Here is a 26,742-nt window from a genome sequence, read left to right as displayed (position 1 = left end):
AACAATAATACACATGGTACACAAAGCTATGTTTACACGTGGGACATAAAATACAGGGTTTGTTTTCTCATAGCAACACCCTGACAACCACCCAGAACACAGGCTTTTGCATAGGCATGCAGCAAATTCTCTTCATAAAATGTTAAAGTCAAGTTTAGAACGTTTCTGTCTGTGTCATCATTAAAACTATTTCACAGCTACGTGAAGCTTCAAATTTGTTCCGATGATGATGTTATACCTCACATTCCAGTGTGAATTTGTTTCATGTTTCATCCTGTTGGACGCTCTCTTCTGATGAGCACCATATTGATGGAACTATGAGGCTGTTGTGAATTGACAAGCATGGATATGACATTCCACACACCAATCACATTGCACCTCTGCCCTGTGGATATTTGGCAGACTTTCACTATGTTTAGACTCACTATGTTATGTGCATGGGTTGGAAGGAAAAATATGACTTCTCGATGTGTCCGTACCTAGAACGCAAATGCGCACGCATTCTTGACGTGCCGGGACACACACATTTCTAATGGCGCAGAATGCTAAAGATGTGTTGCCTGTAATGTTTAATTGGTTTGGCCTTGTGCACTATCATGGCCTTTGGCTTCAGCATAAGTATGTGTGTGCATTTGTGTGGCGTATGAGGAATGTTTGGCATCTGTCTGAAGGCTTAGTTGAATTTTTCTTTTTTAAATGTTACTGCTATTCACATCACTAAATAAAATAATTGTTCGTTTTTTTTTAAACTGTTGCTTTAAGATCAAATTGTATGAATTTTAGTTGAATATGCCATGAGAGTTTAAGCAACTCTGTATTCTCGAGATTCTTTAAAAGACTGATCCACAACCCTGATTCCTTCTCAGGTAATACAGTCTCGTGCTGTGAGCAGCTGGAGAAGGACAAGGAGGAGGTGCGGCTGTCTCTGGAGTCGTTGTTGCAGAAACTGCAGGAGCAGCATCAGAATGAACTACAGCAACTCGAGGAGCGATTAAAGGAGTTTTATTCTGCAGAATGGGACAAGACTCACCAGGCCTACCAGAAGGAGGCGGATAAATGCAGGTCGCTCATGCAGCAGCAGGTAAGCATGACCCAGGCTGGTCCGTGTTTGCATCACAGATGTGTGGAATCTTATGTAATCACTTTTTAACTATTCAAATTGCACGGCTCTGACCACGAAGTGCTTCGCCTTATTTTGCAAGTGCGTCTTTAAGGGAATAGTTTGCTGAAAAATAAAGTTGTGCATCAGGCCATTCCAAATGTATGACAGACTGACGTGTAGTTTGAAAAATACTGTGCAAACAAATAAAATTAAATTTTACTCCAGTTCAATTTTGGTGCTTGTTAAATAGAAAGACTGATGCATTGACTGTCTGTGCTACAAAATTGTAAAGTAGACTGTTATGCAACGTAAAATTGCTTATGTGCGCATATGTGCTGTTTTTTAGCTTGCTAGTAAATTTTTACCTGTCTAGATTGACATTTCGGTTAATAAATAACAGTGCAGTGATAGTACATCTTTACGAGTACAACGACATACAGATGGTGCTGACTAAATTTAAGCAAACATGCTCCTGGGCAGCAGTTGGTCCTAAAACATAAATATCCTGTTTTAAGTGTGTTTTATAGCACTTTTACAGTTAGATTTGTGATAATGATGACTCATTTTGACTGACAGGTGGATGAGGTTAGGAGCAAACATGAAACACTGAGGAACCAACATGAAGCTGTACATGCCAAACAGATTGAGGCACTGAAACATCAACATGAAAATTCACTCGCAGGTAATTTCATCTCAGAACAGCAGATTTGTATTTTGGGATGATTTCTATTTGTCATGGATGTATTCTGTGCCCAAGCTGTATCAACCTAAAGATTGTTTTTCTGTCTCAGAGCTTAGAGAGACTCATGAACAGCACATGAAAGACCTGGGCAACACACTCAAGGAGTCAGAGGCCCTGTTCAATGTATGTATTGCTAGGTGTCATCTTAAGTTCAACAACTGTCGTATTTTTAATTTCATTTTTCAGAATATGCCAGGTTTAATAACTTTACATATTTAATAACTATTTTCCTCTTTACAGGAGAACATTCAGACTTTCACAGCAGAAAATGAGGCTCTGAAGGAGAAGCTGAGACAGGAAGAGGAGCGGAGGAGAGCTCTGGCAGATAAGAGTCAGGTAAAATTAGAACTGAAGTCTGGTTTCTAATCACTAGCATAGAGTATTGAGGGACGCTTACAGCGTGTGCGTTACAGGTTATTCATATAGGGCTGGATGACATTTAATCCCTGTAAACAGTATTAAGGGAGTAGTTCACTTCAAAATTGGTCCACATTGACTTTCCATAGTCATTTTTATTCCTATTGTGGAAAGTCAGTGGGGAGCAATTTTGAAGTGAACTACTCCTTCAAGTTTTTCTTTTCATGTCTACATTTGACTAAAGTGGGATCCGGTTTTAAGATTAAAGTTGAATTTACATAAACGTTAGTGCCCGTGGCATTTTATCTCTTGATCAAATACCAAACTTTACCGTGTACAGCCAGGGACTTAGTGTAACTAGATGTACATATCAATGATAAATGAACAAATGTGTTACAACACTCTCCTTTTCAGTTTAATCTTTATTTAATCGTAGTTTACTTTAATAAAACAGTAGTACCAACAATGAATACCTTGACAATATTACACTGCAGAACAACAGTACTTTAGATGAAGTGACATGAAAGGATCATATAAAGATATTAAAATCACATTCTTTGTGAACGACACTCGTTAGACTTCGTCACAAATGTCTTTACGTTTGTTTGTTGTGTAAATGCAGTTACCACAGCAATCCTGGGGTCAGATTAAAACTGTGACCCTAGAGGTGCTCCTGTACTTCTTTGTGCTCCCAGATGGTGCGAAATGACAACTAAACAGCTGTTTCTCTTTGTACAGAAGGATGCACACACACTGTATTTGGAACAGGAGCTAGAGAGTCTCAGAGCTGTGCTGGAAATAAAGACTAACCAGATACACCAGCAAGACAAGAAACTTATGCAAGTGGGCAAACTGGTGAGATACACACATGCGGTATATAATACACCAATATACAGAGACCCTTGTTGCTCTTGGCATCACAAGCCAAAATATTTCATGGATAATGCCTAATGTATTTTTTATTGATTTCATACTGGGTTTTTTTTATCAGATTGACGATAATTTGAAACTGGAAGAGTGCCTAAATAAAGTCCAGCAGGAAAATGAAGACTACAGGGCTAGAATGGACAAACATGCTGCCCTTTCAAAGTAAGTGCCACACTCGCTTCTCCTTTTAAGAGATTGTTGGAAACAACATGGCATTATTTGTTTCATATCAGCGTATCATGTTCTCCAAATACAGACTTTGACATCATTTTCTTGTATACAGGCAGCTCTCCACAGAACAGGCCATGCTTCAACAGACCCTGCAGAAAGAGTCAAAGGTCAACAAACGGCTATCTATGGAGAACGAGGAGTTGCTGTGGAAGCTACACAACGGGGACCTCTGCAGCCCCCGACGCCTCTCGCCCACCTCCCCCTTCCACTCGCCCCGAAATTCCGCCTCATTTTCCACAACCCCGATATCGCCCAGATAACCTACGACCTCGGATCACCCTCCCCTGGAGGCACCTATGGACCTTTTGGCCGTTTTATTCCTATAATAGGACTTGTACAGTTTGTACAGACTTATAAAGTTTATAAATGTCCCCTTTCGAGACAATGATGCACAGTTGCACTTCTAGATCGAGGAAATCCCTTGATCCGTTACAAGCTTGTTTGTTCTGTTCTATGTTCTATGTCTTTCACTCACAGTTTTTCTCTTTGTTTCACATTCACACACATTTCTCTGAGGAGGGGACACACCTCAGGGCTTGTACATAGAGTATCTCTCCCTCGGACTGCCATTTGCTGTTCTACCTGTTTTAGCTTTTATTTCATTTATATTAAAAAAGTAGTTTGTAATACATTTGCAGGGAAACGATGTAAAGCTGTTATTTTCTATGTGTCCTCACAAGAATGCTATTTACTTTAGCAGTGGAAACAAGAAAAGGCTTTAAACACAACCTCACATGTCCTAACTGAAGTGCATATAAGTTCAGTTTGCTGTTCCTAATATTGTCGAATGTATTTACTTTTATTCCCAAACTGTTTTCCAGTGGCCTCCACATTCAAAACACCGAGAGAATGATTCCCCATCCAACCACAATGACCTTGTATCTTTTTTTAACTGATGCAATAAACTTCTGGATGCTTAACCTTACATGTTGTATTTGTTATTTTAATGCACACACACGAACTGAATGAATTTAGTCATTTTAACCATTTAGGAAGGTTAGTCAAAATATTGTGCCCAGAACTGTTTGTTTCCCTAAATTATTCAATATTTTGTGTTTAAAACAACAACACTAAATCAACAATCTTTCCTACTATGGTAGTCAATGATGTCACATAAATTTCAGTTGCTAACATTCATCCAAATATATTTGTTTTCAACAGAACAAATACATTTATAGATGTTTGGAACTGCTTATGAGGACGAGTAATTCATGACAGAATTTTCATTTTTGGGTGGAATGTTCCTATAATTTCATCTCAGAGTTCACTCAGACGAAGCCATGAAAACAAACCAAACCAAACCATATTTTTTATTAAAGTAACGAAAATAAGACAATTTTGTAAATTAAGATATTAAGATAAATATCAAAGCGGACAGCTGTGAAATTCCGTGCTGGTACTCTGCCATCTTGTGGTTAAGCAAGTCAGCTTCGACGGCTCATGAACAACGATTCATTTGAGGACAATGATATCTAGTGGACATACATGGAAATGCGAAAAACGTTTCGTTTAACATGAATCAGGTTAAAAATATTACACTTCTAATATAAATGAATGGAAATGTGTGTGTGTGTGTGAGAGAGAGAGAGAGAGAGAGAGAGAGAGAGAGAGAGAGAGTGTGTTAGCTGCACAAATGTCATGCATTTCGCAAGTCTTATTGCCCAGAAGATAAAATTAACATTATTGCACTTTTGGTAATGTGGATGCATTGATTCCATCAAATTACAAAGTATACTTTATCAAAATAATGTATTTAGTCTATTTAAGATACTTTTAATTATGCACAGTTAAGTGTTGTATTTTCTTTTCGTTTCACTATACACGTTGAGGCTGAATTCTGAAAGTAAAGCTTTTCTTTATATCTTGAGTTTTTTTTAACATACTTACAAACACTGTGACGACTTTTCCACAATTTTGAGGTTTTATTCTGTCATTATAATTCCGTCAGTAACATTTCAGAGCATGGTCTGTACTTTTAAGACGTCGCACGCAATTTCTTCAACAGTTCCTATTACGCGTCCGAGAAATGAAATAGTACCCCCCTTTTGTGGTCTCAATTAGTTTTTTAGCCTAATATCAAAATACAAGCATCGTTACATTCACACGTGCGCGCTTTACTGTAAAATCATATAGAACATGGAAAGAAATGTACAATAAATTGCATTAACGAAAATGAGAGCAGTATCCCTCCGCCTGTTTGTTTGGCTATGAGGTAAAGATGGCCGTGGCTAGAGAGGCCGTTGCAATGAGTGGAAGCAACACTACGTATTGACACTTATCTGGAATCGTAATAAACTTTATATGTGAATGAGTATATCCCAGTGACAAGTCGCCGTAGCGAGAATCCTTCACACGGCGTTCAAGGTACATTTTCTGTTTCAACGTTAAGTAATTTCCTTGTCGGGCTCGTGTAGTTGTTTCTCAACTTCTGCTAGCCTGCTAACGTTAGCTCGCTGACTTCACAAATAACCTCGCTGGCAATTAATCGTCTCCAAAGCGTGAAACCTTTGCTTTGATTCCACACGTGTTTTAATGACATTAACGTTTCAGAAAGGCCGGGGACACTGTGTAGCTCGTCTTAGCTAACCTCACATAGAGAACAACTGCTCAGATGCCTTTGTGTCAGGTGGACAAGTTCGAATAAGCGCTCCTGCGGCCATCTTCTCACAATCTCTCTCATTTTTATACGCATACACGTATGTGTTTATCATTCGTGCTGTCACTGTCTTTTGGTAAGCTTTGTTTCCCTCAGCCGGGAGTTTTCGCGGGGAACTGGAGTTATGTAGCTCGTGCTCAAGGTTACCATGGTGACAGGCCAAAAAACCGTCAGCCCCGTTTATTTTAAGTTTGAGTTCGTTTGTGAGGCGACTGGTGAAGCAAAGTCTGGTTAAAAGAAAGCGAGAAATACTTTAAAACTTCTCTTAAGTTAAGACTGCTGCACCTTTGGAAAAGTTTAACGTTACTCGCAGTGGACAGGTGAAAGCGGCTCGCTAGGGGAGACAGGTGTTGACAGTTAGCCGGGAAAGCAAGCGGGTTGACCGTCAAACTACAGCAGCTTATGAGAACAATACCAGTCCACAGTTCAAATTTCTCAGTGGATAGAGCTTACAGACTTTAATGTAAGTCACATAGCACTACATGTACAAAAGTATTGTATTAATTCATTATGTAATACTATTAATGTAGCATTTATGCTTGTTGTAAATGGCTTTAATTTTCAAAATGACATACCTAAAACATATACATTTCGTTATAAATTGCTCAGTTATAACTATTCTGCTAGGATAATGCTGTATGTTATGTTTATTCAGGTTAGTATTGTCGTGTTCTGTGGTGTGTTAATTGTTGCTTGGCAGCTAGTCAACAAACGGTTGGGTGAAGCTTTCAAATCAACAATCTGTGTGAACATTTCTAAGGAATGTTGAGAGGATGACATTATATTCGGATTGGGGTTATGTATTTCTCAAAGTTTGATTTTTAAATATGGTTTTGTTGTTTTTAGCAGTTTCCGAGTTTTCACGATGGCAACAGGTGGCACTCCATTTGAAGACGGCGCAGAAGAGCAAGAGCTGCACACTTGGAGCATCTCAAATGGCAGCCTGGATGACAGACTTAACAATATGGTCTCTAGATCAATTATTCTGACAATAATGACATTTAAACCTAGTGTAATCACATCAATAATGATCTTATACAGATATACTGGTTAACTTTTTATATTACCCGTTCACATTGAACAACTGTGTGGTTATTTATGATTGCTTATGTTGACTCGCTCCTGTCTCAGGATTGGGGAGGACAGCAGAAGAAAGCCAACCGTTCCTCTGAGAAGAACAGGAAGAAGTTCTCAGCCATGTCAGAGAGCCGGCTAACCAATGACATCTCTCCAGAGTCCACTCCAGGAGCAGGGCGGCGAAGGGCTCGGACGCCCCACTCCTTTCCTCATGTGAAGTACAGCACTCAGATGTCTGTGCCCGACCAGGCGGAGCTGGACAGACTCCGTCAGGCCATAAACTTCACAGATCTGGACGAGGTGAGTTGGGGGTTCATGGATCAGATTTATGACACGCTTTCATTAGGACATTACTAATTTTATTAAGCACGCTATCAAATAAATAAATAAATTCAGGTCAGCTTTGAAAAGACTATGTAAATATCCCAACCATCCTTTGATAAAGCAAAATATAATTTTTCATCCAAACAGAGAAGCATTGGCAGTGATTCTCAAGGCCGCGTCACTGCAGCCAACAATCAGAGACAGCTGTCTACTGAGGCCAAGAAACCTTTCAACTTCCTGCCAATTCACCTCAACACTAACAAGAGGAAAGAGCCTACTGCATCCACCTCTTCGATACCTGGGGGCAAGGAGCCCAAGAAACAAAGCCCAGGGAAAGACTTGTTTGCCCCAGTGCCAGCAGTGGGTAAAGAGGCTTTTAGTATGGACAGTGCCCATGGGTTTGCTTTGGAGGATGGAAGTGGAGAGCTGTCCATTGACAGCAGTCAGGTAATCAAGATCAAATTTTATTATGACACCTCAATTGAAATGCTTTATCTGAACTTAAACTAGGTGAAATGCACAGACAAAGTTCATCTTAATTCTCAAATTACATTTATTTCATGGAAATAATTTGTGTTAAACCAATAATATGTGATTGCTCCAGTGTGACACTTATTTAGTATGTATAAACATATTTTTTACACCATGTAAGATATGGTGCTAGCACGGAGCACCAGAGAGTCTATTTACCAGAGAGTATTTACTATTTAGCTGCATACATGCAGTAATGTTATTAACGTGCTCGTCCCCAAGTCAGGTAAAACCTTTACTTTTCACCATTATGACAACAGAAAATCTTCTGAATTTTAACATTAAAGAACAGCAAACACTAACAAGTCTACTTATCTTTCATCACAAAAATACAATAACATTTTAACAATTTAAAAAAAGTACGTTTTTAAGTGTTCGTTTTTTTGTCTGAACACATTAAAGGGATATTTCACCCATAAAAGACTTTTCTGTCATTTACTCACCCCTGAGTTTTTCAAATCAGTATACATTTCTTTTTTATGTTAAACACAGAGAAAGATACTTGGAAGAATGCTTATAACCAGGCAGATTTTGCCCCCATTGACTACCATAGTAGGAAAAAATACTTCAAATCAAAATTATTTTTCTGAACACAACAGAAGATATTGCGAAGAATGTAGGACAGCAAACAGTTCTGGGGCTCTTTTGACTACCATTGCATTTTTTCCTACTATGGTAGTCAATGGGTGACAAAATATGTCTGGTTATAAGCATTCTTCCAAATATCTTTCTCTGTGTTCATCAGAACAAATACATTTATACAGATTCGGAACAACTCGAAGGTGAGTAAATGGGGACAGGAGTAAAATTTTGAAATATTTGAAAAATTTAATAAAAATATTGAAATATTATTAATGCCAACTATTATACATTTTAGCATTGTTTTTGTGCCAATAGTCCTTAGAATTACATGCTATTCAGAAGTAGGCAGCAAAACTTCCCTGTGTTCATTAGAACATTCCCCGTGTTGTTGCTGAGCAAAAAGTAGAGCACAGATGTGTCAGTGAGCGCTCAGAATTTAGGCCAGTTTATAAATATGCCACTGTCCGTGTGAGAGCTCTTCCCTGGTCTCTTTCTTTTCTCTGTTTTCAGTTCAGCTAGTTTTCTGCTCTTCACCTTTTATTCTTATCTGTGTATCTGCTTCTGCCAACTCACACGGCTTGTCTTTCTGTTCAGGTGGTCAGTAAATTGGTGCAGATTCGGGAATATATTGGGAAGGCCACATCAATGAGAGACGACCTGGTGGAAAAGAATGATGTGCCGGCAAATGTGGAACGTCTCTCTCTTCTCATCACTCACCTGAAGGAACAAGAGAAGTCTTACCTTCGTTTTCTTCAGAAGATGCTGGTAAGGATTTGGGGAATTGTTTTGTTTTCAGTGCTCTTTCTTTAATAAACAATTTAGGATATATGAATTGTTGTGGAATGTGTTGGTTACATCAAGAAAGGCTTTGCAATACTTTTGTTTTCTTTATTTATCTGAAGTGGTTTTGTATTTGAATTCTTGGAGTGATTCTCTAGCATGCCGCTTGAAATTGTAATTTATTATGTGAGATATACTGTAGGTGTCCCCTTTTGTTATGTATCGTTGTGTGATCAGCTCAACCACAACAATGTTCAAGATCCAGCGTCCACTCCCTTAACATCAAAACTATTTTTGGAGATTGCTCAAAACTGATCAGCTGTGGCAAAACATGAAACATATCAGGGTTATTAAGTCTGAGGCTTTGTTCTTAGTGCCACAGGCTTGACTAATGTAGAGCCCAAATCTAGGGCATCATGTTGACTTTTTCCCCTTAGTGTGTTTTTGCTGTTCATTGTGACCTCGCTTGCAGTTGCTGTGTGGTGTGTTGAATAATGAGGTTGTGAAGGTGAAACGCAAAGTGTCTTACTATAATTTCTGATTCAACTTTGTGATCATTTTAATAAATATTACATATCTTGCAATTTAGGAGAAAGTGGCTTGAACATTGTTTTCACCCATTAGCCCAGCCTAAGTAACCCAGACCATAACCAGTAGCATTATTGGTAAGTGTCTGCAGTATATATCTGAATTGGGTCTGTTCTGAGCCCTGCCCCTCCTCCCTGCGCTTTACAGGCGAGGGAAAATGAGGATGAGGATGATGAAGGTGCCACAGTGGACTCTGCAGTGGGTTCAGGCTCGGTGGCCGAGAGCACGTCTCTTAACCTGGAGCCGCGCTCAGAAGCCTCCAGTGCCGCTGTGAGTACTCACAAAGGGCCTGTCTCTCCTTCTGATTCCTGAACTGAGCATGGAAGGCAATGTTGTAGGCTTGCAATATGGAATGTAGTGCTCAGGCTGTTTGGATAGGTGCCTGAACAAATGGGAGTATTTGTTTCCTTTTTATTACCTTCGGATAGGTTTTTAACAAAATTCTTTATTCCGATCAATGTGGTGCACATTAGTTTAGTATTCTAGATAAATAGCAGTTGGTGTTTTAACAAAAAATAAAATATATAAAAGTATGAATTTCATACAGGAAGCATTATCTGTATATACAATTGACAAGGATGTGTAATAATGCTTTGTCAGTCTAAACCATATCTTGGTGAGCTTTAGCAGAGTTCAGGGAGAAATTTGATGCTGATGCGCTAGCATGAAAATGTTGAATGATGATATTAGAAAAGGATGCAGCTAAGCAGGTTCTGCGTGTTAGATGCCATTTTTTTCTGATGGTTTTTCTTTATTATATACTTTGGAGTTGGTCGTATCAGTAGATGTCTATAGGCTAATATTCTGCTGCAGATATTGATTCTTGTGTCTTTCAGACAGAATATAAAGTCATAAGTGTGGGTAGGATGGAGCAAAATAAATCTTAACATGGAAAACTGAGCTATTTTTATGACCAATAAATTATTGAGTTTTTTTGTTTTTAAATTGTGGGGTTGTGTCATTTGCCTATGGATATGTCTCAGTCTTATCCCTAGTTCAGGAGTAAGTGCACAGGCACTATTTAAGGGATACTTAAACCCAAAAATGAGTTAGAGTTGTTTCAAATCTGTATACATTTCTTTGTTCAGATGAACAGAGAGAAAGATATCTGGTGGAATGCTTATCAGGGCTCCAGACTGCGACTAAATGGTTTTCAAGACAGCGCAAGCATTTTCTTACTTGAGTACTTGAGACAGCGCTGGATCATTTCAAATCCGTTCACAGCAAGAACAAATGACTGTAAATGTGTACATTTTTATTTGACATTGTATTTACATGTGTTGTGTGAACATAGGGAAAAGTCAATTTCAATTGGTTTAAATAAATTCAGATTACAATATCTCTATTTAGCACCAAGCAATAACAAAGGTTCTCTGTAGACTCTGCCTCTTTTTAAATAAGCAGAACCAAATCTGCGGACATCAAGTAACATATTTGTCTGTATCAGTAATGCAGTTATTTTGGAGGAAATAATTGAATAATTGCATCGCATGTTGATTTAAGGTGTGCCTGTAAAGGATAAATGAGTAAAAACTCCTAAAAATTTCATTCAGGTGCTACAGTGCTCCTAGTAGTAAAAGTTAGTCTGGAGCCCTGCTTATAACCAAACATAGGGCTCGACATAAAGGACTGCCTGGGGCCAGCATTCCCATCCTCAGGCCAGTTGAGAGAACTGTCACTTGCACGATCGGGCCAGTGCTGTATTGTCATGGAAAATTATAATTTGTACGTTTTTAAGACTTTACTATTTAAATATTCCCAAGAAGATGCAAAAGAGGACTGGATTCGGTGTTTGACATGTTTGCCTGGCCGGTGGCTGCTAGAATTTTATAGTTTTATTTAATTAACACTGCATTCTGTCTGATATTTGACCTGTGTTTTGACTTTCATAGCCTTATATGTTTTGCTTATAGTCAATGTTTTCTTGTACAGCTGCTTTGTAACAATGAAAATTTTCAAAAAGCGCTATATAAATAAAGCTGACTTGACTTGACTTGACACAAAGCAGAAGACAAAAAACACTCACTGCTCTTCACTGATTATATGATAACTTTAGTAAGGTTAAATCAATATTATATTTAATAAAGTGAAGATTATAAAGTATTTACATTATTTAAATTCTGTACCTGATAACTACTATTATTAGAACAACCTAAAACGATATTTGACATTTTGATATATAGGCTAATAGGTTTTATGGTATCATACCCATTTCAATATTTTGCTTTTTCTCAGGGGCACGATGTGTGTGGAGAGCAGAAAGAGGAGCTAGAGAACATGAGGAAGCAACATGACCTTCTCAAAAAGATGCTGGAACAGCAGGAACAGCTCCGAGCACTACAAGGCCGTCAGGCTGAATTACTGGCCATGCAGCAAAGCGCTGAACAAGCCATTGCTGTGATGGATGACACTGGTGTGGAAAGCATGCATATATCCTTATGTCATTCTTGACTTCTAGAAGTTTGAAATACTTGATTTACGTTGTATGCATGCGTTACAGTTGTTACAGAGACTACAGGAAGTGTGTCTGGCAGAAGCATTACCTCAGAGCTCAATGATGAACTTAATGATCTTATCCAGCGCTTCCACAACCAGTTGCATGACACTCAGGTATATACACGTACACTTAACATTGTTTCAAAGTTTTCCACCAATTGTAATACACTGTATATACAATTTATCCATATTTCTTGATATCATTTTTTCTTAATTTAAAACAGCTTCACATAGTGTGGCATCACTAACAAAGGTAAATTATAACTTTAGTTCTCTATCTGTCACAGACAGTTCCTGACAACCGGCGACAGGCAGAATGTCTCTCTCTTTCTAGAGAAGTCTGCCGGTCACGCACTACCCAAAATTCCCGGGGTCAGTTGCCATCTACTGCCCCGCTCACTACAGCATCAACCTCTGCCAGCACTAAACTGACTAAACTACAGGAGCTACAGGACAAAAAACAGACCATGGACAAGATCCTTCAGGAACTTCATTCACTTAGAGATCAGACCCTTAACAACAGTGCCTGTACGCATCCCTCACACACCACAAGCAGTAACAATTTCCCCTTCAAATTTTTTTCATAGTTTGTAAAGATTATAGCTGCTTCTGTCCGAAGACACTGTTGTTGTGGTTAGCTAAAATATGCTTGCGTTTCCTCAGGTCATAGTGGCAGTCAGCGTGGGCCACGTACAGGCGTGTCTGAGCGTCCCTTAGTGTTGGGAAGAGAGGGAAATGGGCCCCGTCCAGCGAGGCAGGACTCCTCCTCCTCTTACACACAGATGGATGAGACCAGCCATCCTGCTGATAAACTCAGGTTCTGCTTTTCATCACATTTACAGTCTCAATTTCTTAAGCTAAAGCGTTTGTTCCAAAATGAATGTCTCCTGTAAAAGCTGTATTTAGATTTCTAGTTTGTTTTTTCCCGCAGAAAACTGAAGGAGGTGCACAAGCGTCTGAATGAACTGAGAGAGTTGGTTCAGTATTATGAGCAGACGTCAGATATGGTGGTGGACACGGTTAACGAGAATGTGAAGGATGATGATGATGAGACGGAGGACGGTTCGCTCTTCGAGGCCATGTTTGATTCGGAGCAGGAGAACAATGAACCCATCACCAACATCAGGTATGGGAAAAGAGAAAAAAAATCACAGAATGCTATTTTCTTCCCCCAGTCACCTCTGAACACTGCTCTAGTAGTTACCATTCTCTGGTTCCAAGATTGCTGTAAGAATAATGCAACTGCAGGAAGTTGCACCTAAAAAGATAAATTGTTTGTGCTTGTTTTCAGAAATCCAGCTCAACCGCAGACTCCAGGTAACTGGATGGACTTGAACAGTCTGACAAAAGCTCATAGTGCCTCCAATAACAGAGAAGGACGCCTGAACACGGAGTGTGAGATCAATAACCGTTCCGCAGCCAACCTCCACAGTCTCAACATCCCCTCAGTCATAGGTCAGACGTCACACACTCAAGCACAAATATCAATTTTGAAACCGATTTCCTTGTCTATTAACTGTTTCTTCAATCTGTTTATTTTATTTGCATCGCAGAATGCCAGTATAACCGAGACAGGCCTCAAGATAGAGTTAAGCATGAGGATGATGATGAGGTACTGGATAATGATGATGATGGGGCGAGAGGAGGAGGCAGAGACACGGAGGGTTCAGGAACCAGTCGTAGAAGTAGTCTAGGGGGTGATGCAGAATATGCACAGAAGGTTCACCGTCTACAAACTGCCAAACAGAAACTCAGGCAGTTGCAAGAACTGGTGGCGATGGTGCAGGTGAGTGTCTGCAGCTTTAGAAAAGCTTGTATGACCAGGGTGTCCGCGGGGTCTTAAAAATTTAGAGAAAATTAAGGCCATTCAAAAGTATTCAAAAGTCTTAATTGCCATTTTCAAAGGTATCACATTTTGTATCGTTTTTTTATAATTGTCCAAAGTAACCGAAAATAGCAAAACAAAAAGCATGCCGTGTGGTATGATCAACTCGTGCAGAGAGAGAGAGAGAGAGAGAGACATTTTTTGGTTTTAATTGAGCCTACCCCTGTTGAAAAAATGGCATATGCTGGGTTAGGCATGGTTTGACCATCTTGCACCAGATAAGGACCAGCACATGGCCATCTTAAACCAGCACATGACTAGCTTAAACCAGCATCAAAACATACCAAACCAGCATATGCTGTTTTTTCAGGGACTTGTTTTGCGCAATTTTAAGTTATATTGTATTATATTGAAAAGCAAGATATATTATTTAAAAAGCACATTTTGACCATTCAGTTTATGCAATACTGTAAAAATTTGGCGCAATAAATAGAACAAGTAAGAAAAGCTGTGTTCGGTATTCGGCCAAGTTTTTCATTTTTATTTGGCCTCGGCCAATAATTTTCACTTCCGTGCATCCCAAGTCCAAAGAGGTCATATGCTAAAGTTTGCCTGGATTTAATAATTGTGTAGGTAGGCGAATATTGTGAGGTCCATTTACACCCAATTGTTAAACAACATGGTTGGAGGATAAAGACTTGGAACCATGGCTGAGGGCCATCTCTGGGAATAACCGTGAGGTGTACAGTACTGCTCTGTGTGTCAGAAGGCGTTTAGCTTAGTAGCCTTGTTTATCTTTCTAATAAACCTTGCATTGGATTAGTCACTCAATTAATTATCTTGTGCTTTGTTCCCACCCTTCTAAATTATGTTTAATTATTAAGTAGTTATTACAAACTAAGACTGTTTATTTGTGCTATTTTACAATCATTATATAGTAAATGTAAGTTAATGTGTCACCAATGTAACCGATTAGAACAAAAAAGTGGCGATGAGGTCTTAAATGTATGAAAAAGAGTCTTGAAAATGGTCTTAAACAGTATTAAATGTAGGTCCATGATTTCTGTATATACCCTGATGAAGTGGATCCTAATTTTTGTTAACTACAAATGTTTTTGTTGACCTTTGACATTACTATAGAGTGATGATACAGATTGCACAACAGCTAATGAAGATGAGGGTTTGAAGCAGCAACCTAATAATATCCGAGCAACAGCTCCTAAGACCCAGAGAGACCTCACTCTTTGTGACCAGGCCAGGTTAGTGTGTGTGTGAATTTGATAACACTGGTACACATGCTTCCTTTCCTGTGTTTTGCATTAATACAAATTTAAAAACATGGGTATTCAAACTATCACCTATTTAAAAACAGGAATGCTTGTTTGTTTGTGTATTTCAGAGAGAAATTGTACGAGGAGAAGCTCAAGCAGCAACAGCAGGAGCTAAAGCAGCTCCACGAAGAGAGACAGAGGTTAATGGACATTCAGGGCAAGATTCAGGACATACAATGGGCCTGCCCTGACCTCCAGGTACTTCACATACACCTGTGACACAGATGAAGAGATGAAGTCTTGTTTTTTTAAATCATGTGTTTTTTCTCCTATCTCTTTAGTCATCTGTAAGCAGTAGTGCTAGCGGTCAGATGATAAGGAAGATTCCCGCAGCAGCCTCCACTCCAGCTCCTGTGACGTTACACTCTTCTTCTTCAGCTAAAACCAACACTAGTGGACTTAAACCCACCCTTGAGCCTCCCCCTGTTACGGTCACCGACAATGAGGTGAGTCCAAATTAGATTTCCAACTTTGGACATTTCTAAGGTTGGGTTAAGAAATCTTGATTATTAAAGTAAAGGATAATAGAGAGTAGTAATGTAACAATATTATTGATATCGTGTTATCACAATAGCAAAATTTTTCAATATTATCATGGTCGCATGACGTTTTCAAGTCATCATTTTAAATATAGCAATAAATATTGTACCATGGACTTTATATGCAGGTATAACCGTAAATTGAGATTTTGATATTATTACATCCTTAATAGACAGTCAGCTGGTTGTTATTGGAAAAATAACAACGGGCTTACTATATATTATTCCATTTATTACAACCCTGCTTGCTGTGTTGTGAAAGACAATGGCTGAGTATTTTCTGTGTGTGTTTTTCTGTGTATCAGCTGTGGTCAGAGATGCGAAGGCACCAAATTTTGCGTGAGGAGTTGAGACAGAGACGGAAACATTTGGAGAGTCTGATGGCCGAACAGCAGAGGAGAAGCACACTCACTGACTCTACGTTCAGAAGCGACATACGCGATACACAGTCCTACAACCGTGATGAGAGGTATTGAACTTGATCACTGACATACATCATTCAATACTCAGACCTGTGAAGTGCAGTGCTACTACATTATAGAATATTATTTAATACCATATTGTTTTGATTCAGGGTCTTATTGTAATTACAAGTTGTTTGATGCAGTCTACACATATGATATCTTGCAATATATGTCACCCTGGACAACAAAACCAGTCTTATGGGTAAATTTCTCATTAGGATTTGTAGGAAAATGTCAGGCGGAGATAGAACAGTTTTAATTTCTGGAATTTGAGGGTGTAAAAAATCGAAATATTGAGAAAATTGCCTTGAAGTTGTAAATCAGGCACTAAAGCAGCAATTTGACCTATACAATGGATTTTTGGGCTTTAACTAAAAATGTCCCGTGCTACTTGAGACTTCGCGTTTGGCATTTTAAAAGAGAGTGCCATTTACTTAACTTACAGAACTATGGCTACCTGGGGTGGTTCGACACAGTGTCATCTTGAAGATGATGACGATGATGACTACTCGGAAGTGGGAGCCGAGGATGATGATGATGATGAGGATGAACAAGACGAGGGTGAAGAGTCAAGTTCCACTGATGATATGCATGCATGCTCTGCCAGAAAACAACACAACTACAGCAGGAACAGCAAAGATGGGTACGTTTACAGGATACACAGTTTGTCTACAGGTTAGATCAGGCCAGTATTAGTTACACTGCCTTTTTCGATTCCTGTAGTCTGAAGGTTTGTAGAGAGATTAACAGAAGTCCATCCCCTCGTGAGTCAAGCTGTCATCCAGGTCAGCAGAAGCAGGGTGAGAGGGGGAGTTCCAGCAGAGCCAGGCGGCAGGAAAACCTGCATTGGGCAGCAGATATGTCTTTTTCCGAGGGCACAGCACCAGGACACTGGCAGGATCAGATCACACACCTGCAGAAACAGCTGAATTTTAGCACTTCAATGTGCCAGACTCTGCTGCAGGACCAACAGGTGAGAGATGCACACCTGTTTTAAGCATTTTGATTATTTTTTCCTTTGTCTAATAGTCTTTCTTCTCTTGTCTCTAGACTCTGTCATACATGCTGCAGGCTCTACTGACAGGTCCCTATGGCGTTATGCCCAATAATGTGACGTCTCCTCAGGTCCCTCTCATTATGCACCAACTAAACCAGTGTTACACACAGCTGGCTTGGCAGCAGAACAATGTCAATCGGTGCGAATCTTTGGCTTCTCTATAAAATCCTGAAGTTGTTGTGCTTGATGTGGACTAGACTATGGCATTAACTGTCTATGCAACTTGACTTGGAAAAGTACTCTTGTTATAACATTTGGAAATTAGTTTCTCTTTTTGTCTTCCTGGCAGGTTAAAGTACGTTCTGAACGATCTGTTGCGGCAGCAGCAGAATCAGTCTTTGTCAGGGCAACAACAGGATCAAAATGTCGGGCGTGATTCTGTATCTCCCTCTCTGTTCCAAAACTTTCCAGCTGTCAATATGTCTGGACTCCCAAACTTCTCACCTTTTCCCATTGGTATGTTTGTGACAGGCTTTCTTAAATTACTTGAACAAACAGAAGTCTTCAGTTTACTATTAACTTACATTCTTTTCTCTTACTCTTTGTCTTTAGGCTTTAATTTCAGTCACATGTTCCCCTCCTCAGCACCAGATTGTCACCAGAACCCGGCCAGTTCAGATCAACAGCATGACCCAAACATTTCCCTCAAAACTGAGTACATGAGTTTCCCCCCTCCACTGCAGAGATCGCCACTTAACAACACAGACAAACGGTACAAGTGGGTTTATGTGTGTATAGGATTAATTATTCAACTGTATGTTCAACAAAACCTATTGAATGTGTTTTTTTTATTTTTACAGAATTCAATCACAGTCTGATACTATGACAGACCCTCATAACTCTAGCTGGTTGAACTCCTCTCTGAATTGCTCTGATCAGAGACGCAGTCAGATCCCCCCCTCCGCCCCTCACCCTTCAACCTCTCGGGATCGTTCCTATATTCCGGACTCCCAGGAGTCTGTGAGCAGCCTGCCAGATAAGGCAGACCCTACTACTGTCACCAAGACTTTTAGAGCGGGACGAAAGGCGGCGGCACAGGCCAGCCTGGCTTCCAGAGACAAGACACCCAATGCAAAGAGTCGTCGCAAGAGGGGCAGGGGACAGAAGAACGCAGGTATGTTTGTATTGAGAAGCAATCTTTTTCATGCCAATAAATGTAGCTCTATAATTAGAATTGTCTCAGTTGCTGCCAGTATACAGTGTATGCATTAGTGTGCATAATGTTGGATGTAAAATGGTGTTAATATGCCATGTTCCTTCTGTCTTTTAGCAGCTGTGGAGAGTGACAGCGTTTCGAGTGATGCTCACTTTGATCAGGGCAGAGATTGCTGCCCTCAGGTCAAAAATAAAGATCTGAACCAGGGGCTGCTGGACAAACTCACACAAGAGAAACTGGACAGCAAGACGCAGAGCAGCAAGCCGAACGACCTCTCATCTGGTACGATTCTTCACGGATACCTTAATATGTAATCCAATGAGTACTGTCAAGTCAGTTTATTTTTATAGGGCTTTTTTACAATTCGGATCAAATCAATGCATCCGTACAGGAAAAAAATTTAAACAGAATAAATATAGCCTTAACAAATAATATAAAATAGAGAAAAGGAAAGGAAATCAAATACGTACACATATACAAGAGGTTATGAGGAGAATGGATTATTGGAATAATATCATGGATTGCAAATTAGCATTAGTAGTTAGGTGTCTATAAGAGTTAAGTCCGGCTGTCATGATAAAAGCGATTAACAGAGTATATAGCCCTAAACCTGATGTAAGCAGTCTCCCGGTGAGCAAGCCCAAGGCGACAGTGGCGAGGAACCAAAACTACGCTTACACTGTTACACTGTGTAGAAAAACCTTCACCCCAAGCAGCTAACTGCACTATGAATTAGCTTTTCTAGGAAAGATTTTGCAAAAACACTATACCACTGTGTAGTTAAATTGTATGAAAGACAGCAGGAAACTTTCATTAGTTTTGAACATTACCCATTTTATGTTGTGTCATCATGCTGTCTTATATCATTGCATTAGCTCATTTCATTTGTTTGGATTTCATTTGGGGTTTTGTTTTTGGTTTCTTCACAGCATATGCTTGGAGAACACCTTTTCTGTCTAACAGAATTGCATGCACTGAAGTCCCAGGTAACTCCCAAGCTTGCCTTCTGATTGACCTGCTAACTGCTCATTAACCTTTTTCCTGTGTTTCCCTTGACTCCTTACCTGCATGTTTTCTGTACTATCACAACATGTGTAAGAAACTTATTTGAATCATCACTAATTACATCATCAAGAACAATATTAATGGAAATGTATTGTTGTAAAAAGCTTGTGAACACTAGATCCGATGTATTTGTAATCTGCTTGTTTTGCGTGTTTATGAGTGAAAGAGTGGCATGGTTGCGCTCGTGTAGCTTTCAGCGTCTGTGTTTCACAACAAGGAGGCTTTCATCAAACACCTTTTTGCGGCAACCCGTCAAAATAAAAGTCCTATATTTGAGAACAAGTTATCACATTGTTTTTAATAATTCGGTCACGGAGTATATTTACTTACTTTAGTAAATTGAGGTAAAGGTGCTAGTACAATGATTTTTACATATAATTGAACAAGTATTACTTGCTTAGAAAATAGTACTTAAATTTATGTAGACCTAAAACCAGAAAAGAAAAAAGAAATACGGTCTTCCAGCCAAATAACCATAGTGATGTAAAGTAAATATGTTGAATTACATTATGATGTGCTCCTATGCACATGCTATGTGCAGTAAGTTGTATGCTAAGGAACACACATACGTTTTGTTATGTGGCATTTTCTGTTTGCCCAGAAGCATTTGTAAACTGCAAACTCTTTTTGCATCAAATTATAGAGCGTAGTATTGATAACAGTATTGATAAGTACCGGTACTGACAGGCAGTGTCGATATCGATAAAATCTTAAAGATACCCATCCCTAACAGGGAGAGCATTTGGAGATTTTCCACAAAGAAACCCATTTTGTTCCTTTTTAGTTACCAATGTATCTGTATTTATTTGTGGCTTTTGAGAGTTGACATCAGACAAGTCAAAGCATGGTTTTTATACAGGTGGAAAACATTTGTAATAACATTTAGTGATTGTTTTGAATCTTTGAAGTATGCTTGAGGCCTTGCCACAGATGCAAATCTATATTAAGCACGTCAAAGGTTCATAAACCGATTGAAGTCTTTCAGTAGACTATTTTCCCTTTTCGTTCTTATTGTGTACCTGTTTCTCTTGTCTAGATGTGAGCAGTGATTTCTCTCTTTTTGAGGCCCTGAGAGAAACCATCTACTCTGAGGTGGCAACTCTGATCTCTCAGAATGAGTCTCGTCCTCATTTCCTCATTGAGTTATTCCATGAACTTCAGCTGCTCAATACAGACTACCTGCGGCAGAGGGCACTCTACTCTCTACAGGTACAGTGCACCTACACACATTCTGTGAATGTGTATCAGAAAGGTTCTTAGAAACCTGTAACATATACTGTATATAATTTTTGCTTTTCTCCTCCAGGACATTGTAACAAGGCACCTGACAGAAAAAAGTGTAGCAGATGATCAAGCTTCATCTATGGGTCTGGCCATGTGGGCCACAGGCTCCCAATCGGAGCTCACACCCAGCGAGAGCCTGGCCACAAGCGATAATGTGAGATGTTTTGTATTACCGAACAAGACCACACTCTGTTTTCCCCTATCACACAAACTCATTTTGCGAATTGTTTTCAGGAGGCATCTGAGAAGAATGTGACAATAAAGTCCGGCTCTGTTGTGAAGAAAGCAGCGGACAAAGAAAACACAACAGACAACGAAAGCCTGCTGTCGACCTCCTCTAACCTCGAACCCTTTGCAAGCGATGACCTGGGTAAGAAGACAGCCTCGCATGCCGGCATACAGACACAACAGTTAGCTTATCGTAATCGGGCTTGCTTAGCTGGGTGGAGTTTTGCTGAATCTTGGGATGCTTTCACATTCTGTTTCTCCATCTCTCTCTCCTTCCCTTGTTCTTTCTCAACTTTACTCTCTGCTCCTGCAGGTAACACTGTGATTCATTTAGATAAGGCCTTGGCCAGGATGAGGGAGTATGAGCGCATGAAGCTGAGGGCTGAGTTTAATACAGATAACCCAGAGCACAGCCCTGGAGCTGCAGCTGCCGCTGCTGTCTCAGCACTCACTCAAGGTACCACTGCAGATCAGGCCGTATACTGAGAACAAACTCTTTGGTTCTGATGGACATCCAGTTTGTATTAGGGAAGGTGCACCTCTCAGAAAACTTAAACAAATCATTTTAGAATGTTTTATTATGACTTTGATCATTCGGATCGTGAGACGAGGGCAACAAAAATCTAACAAGATTTATTTTTCCTGTAAATTGTTGTTATGTGATTAGCTGCTGCTCCATTGGTGTGTGACATCAATGCATCGTATCGTTAGAAATTAATCAATACATCGACCCATATCGATTTATTGTTATATCCCTAAAAACGAGACATGTCACCTGGCATTATTTGACCTGTAAAAGTAGTCCCACTTCAGGATGACTTTGAATTCAGTCTACTGAAGAACTAACAACAAAAAACTACAATCTTGTTTTAAACCCAAATTTTCACCTTCCTGCAACTTGCTTGTATTTACTGTAAACATATTTTCATTTATGAGGTTGAAAATGTCAAGGAAATTACTTTTTATCTCTACTCGTTATTTTTGGGGGCTTTGCTTGCTTTAAAAAGGCATATAATACATGCATGATATTGAAGTTCAGAATTGAAAACATTAACCACTTTTATGAAGTATTTATAATGCCACATCCAAAAAGGTACCTTAAAATCTAAATTCCTATGTTTGTTTAGGCACAAGTCACTCATCTGCTGACACACACTGTCCTCAGATTGACACACAGCAGCTCGATAGACAGATCAAAGCCATCATGACAGAAGTCATCCCTTTCCTAAAGGTATGCTTGTACTCCGTTTCCTTTGAAACACTTGAAGTTGTGTTAAGGCTGTCGTTCACAAACACGCTGTGTCCCACTTCTGTCAGGAGCACGTTGGGGAGGTGTGTTCACACCAGCTGCTGACATCTGTAAGACGCATGGTACTCAAACTCACACAGCAAAACGACGAGAGCAAAGAGTTTGTGCACTTTTTCCACAGACAGCTGGCCGGCATTCTGCAGGTATTTCATTCTCATTATCACATTTTGTGTGTGTGTTTTTCTACTTTGAAAAGTTTACTTCTAAAAGTGAATTTGTGAGTGTTTTGATACCAAATAATTAACTTTTGTTTTGCTACAAGATGATGGGATATTTTTGCACCATCGTAATGGTACCTTACATTAGCATTGTTTTATGTTGTCTCCTATCATGTTACATGTTACATGTTTTTTTTATCCCTGCTGACCTTTCAACCTAGATGGGCATTGTGTTCACATAAGTCTGAACTTGCCATATAAAGTTGTCTTGATAGACACCTCACTAGCTTATATTAAATTTAAGATCCTTTAGTATGTGTGATGATGGGGTTTTTGTTTGTTTGTGGCCGGGCACGCACAGGACTCACTAAGCAAGTTTGTCGGCCGCACGCTCCAAGACTGTGGTGAAGACCTGCTGGTGGAGATCTCTGAGATTCTCTTTAATGAGCTCGCCTTCTTCAAACTGATGCAGGATTTAGACCAGAACACCTCCAAAAACAAACACAGGACCAAGAAATGCTCTGACAACACATCCCCCAAGCCCTCACCCACGACTGAGGTAAAAATAACTCTATTAAACACAGAAACATTGTAATCACAACACACATAAACAATCAGTGTTGTTTATTCAGGAAACCAAAGCAGTAGAGAGAGAAAATACATTCTCACCATCCTATTTTGATGAAGACAAAGTAAGTCAGAATTGTTTCAAGGTTTTTTTGTGTTGTGTTCTCTCAAACATACAGAGCTTAGTTTGTATTGCTTAATCCCACTGTGCCTGGTTGGAACATTCCTGAATCCTAAATGTTCTTTTGAAAGTTTGCTCAATTTAGTTTTGTCCTCAGGATCAGGATGAGACAGAGCAAGGTGAAACGGTCCATGCGAGACAGAAGGAGAAAGATGCACAGAGCAGTGAAGCATCAGAGATGGAAGAAGAAGATGGAGATGATCTGCCTCTTTCTATAAGTATGTGTAACCCAATGTACATGTATACTTGTATGTTGCACATGCTACGAAAAGATCGGTCTGTGCCACAAGTAAATTTAACAGTGTTTAATACAGTTTGTCAGGTGCTTTAGACAGAGCCGCTTGGTTGTGTGAATTGCGTTTGTAGTTGTGCTTGTTCGTGTGTGAGGACACACCACAAATTTTTTTTGTCTGTTTTTATTGTCCGGCTGCATCGAGTCCATTGATCTAGAGCTCTGCGATCTGCACTTTATGGGAAAATATGGAATGAATCACGAAAGCGGATTTCTATTTAAATATGTCCTCTGCTTGTTCTGCGTGTCTATGAGTGAAAGAGTTGCACACTTTAACATGTGACTAGCATCAGACTCAAGGATTTGTCTGTAACTTACTATACGAGGATATGAACACATGAACTTCATCCACAGAGTTGTTCTAAGTTTATTTTACGAGCATTTCACTGTCTGAGTAAAGCTACTGTCAAAAACACTGAAGCTCAAGCGTCTTTGCAACGAAGCTGTCAAAATAAAAGTTTGCTTAATTTGAACCAGATTTTAAAATCACTAACTTGTAGTAGCTTTATAAACTCTAGTAAACACTGTAGTATACTTTAATATTAACTATAGTGAGGTTCACATATATTATGGTACACAAGAATTTTACTGCAGTTTACTGTAGTAAATACTATAGTACACAGTAGTTTTAAGGACACCTCTTATTACTACTGTAAAGTTTTAAAAAATACAAAACTGAGAAAAGTTTTGTGGAAAAAACTAATTTGTGTTTGTATGTTCTGTCTTTTTTTAAAGATGAAACCAGACGTATACTTGTGCTACAACTGTTTGGCCTGTGATACAAAACTTTAACCCCTGTAGTACCGGTGCTATGTGCAAAAAAGTTAATGTGCAGGCCTGATAGGCCTCTCGCTTAGTTTAAAAGTTACACACAAAAAAAGAGCACTAATATGTTTATTTGAATGGGTTAATGATGCAGCAGAAAACACGTTTGACCATTCAACAGTTGTTTGCGGTTAGCCGTGGTTAGCCATCTTATCACCTATAGGTAGAAACTGTTTCGTAATGTGTTTGTATTTGATACGAGTTTGCTCCGTTCCTGTTTGACTTGTCACATGTTTGCCGTCGTTTTCTTAAGGCCTGTCTAAAGCAGAGACGCAGGCTCTGTGTAACTACGGCAGCGGAGAAGATGAAAACGAAGTGGAAGAAATGGAGGAGTTTGAGGCTGGACCTGTTGAGGTGCAGACATCACTACAAGCCAACATGGACAATACTGCTGAAAACAGACAGGTGAGATAACATGCAAACAAGAAATCTGTGAATCATACCCAGCTCAGAAACTAACAATGATCTTTTGCGTTGTTCTAGCCTTCATCAAAAGGAGTTACACAGGATGCAACATCAGACCTAGAAAGCAACCAAAGTATGGCAAAATATTTTTTATTTAATTCATTGTTTAATTAACTTAATGAACCCAACACATTTGAACGAAAATGTCGTCCCACCTTTTTTCATTTAGTGGAAAGCGAACAGCCTGAATCCAAAGATACAGTTCAGGCTTCAGAAGAGAGCAGAGGGGTCGAAGCCCAGTCAGAGGGAGAGAGAGAAGACAACGAGAGCTGTACAGTTTCTCCAGCACAGGAAATCTCTCAGGGGTCAGACACAGCCAGCCATGACACTGACTCACCGGTTATGATCAACACTGATGTATGTTTCTCACACACGTCACATCAGAATGTTTTTTTTATTTTTAAATGTTTCTATGTAATTCTTTGTCCGTGTGTTGGCCACACAGGAGGCTGGATCTGGAAACACCAGTCAGAGATCAGATGAAGAAGATTTTGTAAAGGTGGAGGATCTTCCTATTCAAATATCTGTTCTGTGTGAGGTAAGGTTTGTGTGTGTTCTCTGTATTGTTTATGAGACTGTCAAAGAAAAAATTAAACTTACCAGTTCATTGCCTGTCTTTCTATGCATCACTGTTTTGTTATAATCTGTACAGGAGGAGCTTTGTAACAGGATCTCAGAAGAGCAGCAGAATAATAACCTTACAGCCGAGATTCTGAATTCAAACACAGATGGTCTTATGGGGTTGGTGGGAAATGCTCATGCACTCAAAGAGCCTGGTAACGGTTTAAATTTACTCAAAATTCTACCTATCATCTAAACAATTTTAAATTCACTTACTTTGTATATTAGAATAAGGTGATGTGGATTATATTTTGTTTTTCTTTTAGAGACCATTGGAGCCCAGAGCGCATGAAAACAGTCTTTTTGATTTGACTGCAACACTAAAAATCACCATTCATGCAACATGACTGTAACTTAAGCTTAATTCTTTAAGATTCCTTGCAAACAAAAGCTAAGTCTTGAATTAGCAAGCAGCATGCCATCTAACAATGCAAGATACAAGTCGTTCTATACATGTATAGGTCATTTTCTTTTAACGTTTTATGAAGAACGTAGGCAATGTTTGAAAGGGGATTTGTCTTAAAGCTGTTCTGTATTCTGAAAGGATGTGTGTTGTTTTTTTTAAGCCAGGTTTCTTGCTTGTTCAACAACAACGATGCAACATTTATCTTTTCTCTTTGGCATGGTTATGCTTTAGTCTGCTTTTCTTTCTGGGATACTGTGAACATTACTTACCAGTGTGATGCATAGTTTTTACCTTTAATTCAGAACGTCACATTTGGTTTGACCCAGATTGCTTATTTTAAAATTATAAGTGGATAGAGTGGAATCATACTAGCACTGATGTCTCCATTGTCCTGTTCTCCCTCTTCCTGAAGGCTAATATGTTACTGCACTTTTAAATTGTCTTGCTTTCCTTTTTATCTTTTTATCAAGGCACGTTGCCAATGCTTGGGTTCTCGCCCCATTTCACCCCATGTAATTTCAGTGTTTAGAATGCTGTTTAAAACAAATAAAATATTGATTTTTACTCTTGCTGCTG

General features: G+C 39.3%; 2 protein-coding genes across 9 annotated transcripts in view; both read left to right on the top strand.

Annotated features, from left to right (window-relative positions):
* Positions 1-4,284, top strand: part of mtus1b (microtubule associated tumor suppressor 1b) — a 32,863-nt gene extending 28,579 nt beyond the window's left edge. For all 3 annotated transcript variants that reach the window (XM_079462989.1, XM_079462991.1, XM_079462990.1), the window contains exons 9-15: positions 867-1,081; positions 1,679-1,784; positions 1,894-1,967; positions 2,085-2,180; positions 2,940-3,056; positions 3,193-3,290; positions 3,412-4,284. In XM_079462989.1, the coding sequence (XP_079319115.1) occupies positions 867-1,081; positions 1,679-1,784; positions 1,894-1,967; positions 2,085-2,180; positions 2,940-3,056; positions 3,193-3,290; positions 3,412-3,619 (914 nt within the window). In that variant the 3' untranslated portion in view covers positions 3,620-4,284. The remainder of the gene's footprint in view (positions 1-866; positions 1,082-1,678; positions 1,785-1,893; positions 1,968-2,084; positions 2,181-2,939; positions 3,057-3,192; positions 3,291-3,411) is intronic.
* A 1,266-nt stretch (positions 4,285-5,550) lies between these two features.
* On the top strand, positions 5,551-26,735 carry pcm1 (pericentriolar material 1). 6 transcript variants are annotated; one of them, XM_079462673.1, is made up of 39 exons: positions 5,551-5,723; positions 6,865-6,982; positions 7,147-7,392; positions 7,564-7,863; positions 9,124-9,294; positions 12,133-12,310; positions 12,398-12,507; positions 12,681-12,921; positions 13,057-13,210; positions 13,325-13,519; positions 13,685-13,848; positions 13,947-14,179; positions 15,359-15,477; positions 15,618-15,747; positions 15,831-15,995; positions 16,394-16,557; positions 16,998-17,195; positions 17,276-17,525; positions 17,603-17,748; positions 17,899-18,065; positions 18,162-18,321; positions 18,410-18,723; positions 18,883-19,047; positions 19,695-19,751; positions 20,867-21,039; positions 21,137-21,268; positions 21,349-21,484; positions 21,656-21,799; positions 22,470-22,573; positions 22,660-22,794; positions 23,171-23,368; positions 23,442-23,501; positions 23,655-23,775; positions 24,928-25,079; positions 25,158-25,212; positions 25,309-25,496; positions 25,585-25,677; positions 25,792-25,915; positions 26,027-26,735. In XM_079462673.1, the coding sequence occupies exons 2-39, from the start codon at positions 6,881-6,883 to the stop codon at positions 26,050-26,052; spliced, it is 5,970 nt and encodes a 1,989-aa protein (XP_079318799.1). In that variant the 5' UTR covers positions 5,551-5,723; positions 6,865-6,880; the 3' UTR covers positions 26,053-26,735. The 6 variants fall into 6 exon arrangements, with proteins under 6 accessions (XP_079318799.1, XP_079318797.1, XP_079318801.1 ...); XM_079462671.1 differs by having other exon boundaries at positions 18,880-19,047; XM_079462670.1 differs by having other exon boundaries at positions 5,569-5,723; positions 6,862-6,982; positions 18,880-19,047.
* The last annotated feature ends 7 nt before the right edge of the window (positions 26,736-26,742 follow it).

Source organism: Barbatula barbatula (genome assembly GCF_947034865.1).
Source record: "Barbatula barbatula genome assembly, chromosome: 8".
NCBI lineage: Eukaryota > Metazoa > Chordata > Actinopteri > Cypriniformes > Nemacheilidae > Barbatula > Barbatula barbatula.
The sequence above is the reverse complement of the archived record's forward strand: the minus strand, read 5'-3'. Positions and strand labels throughout refer to the sequence as shown.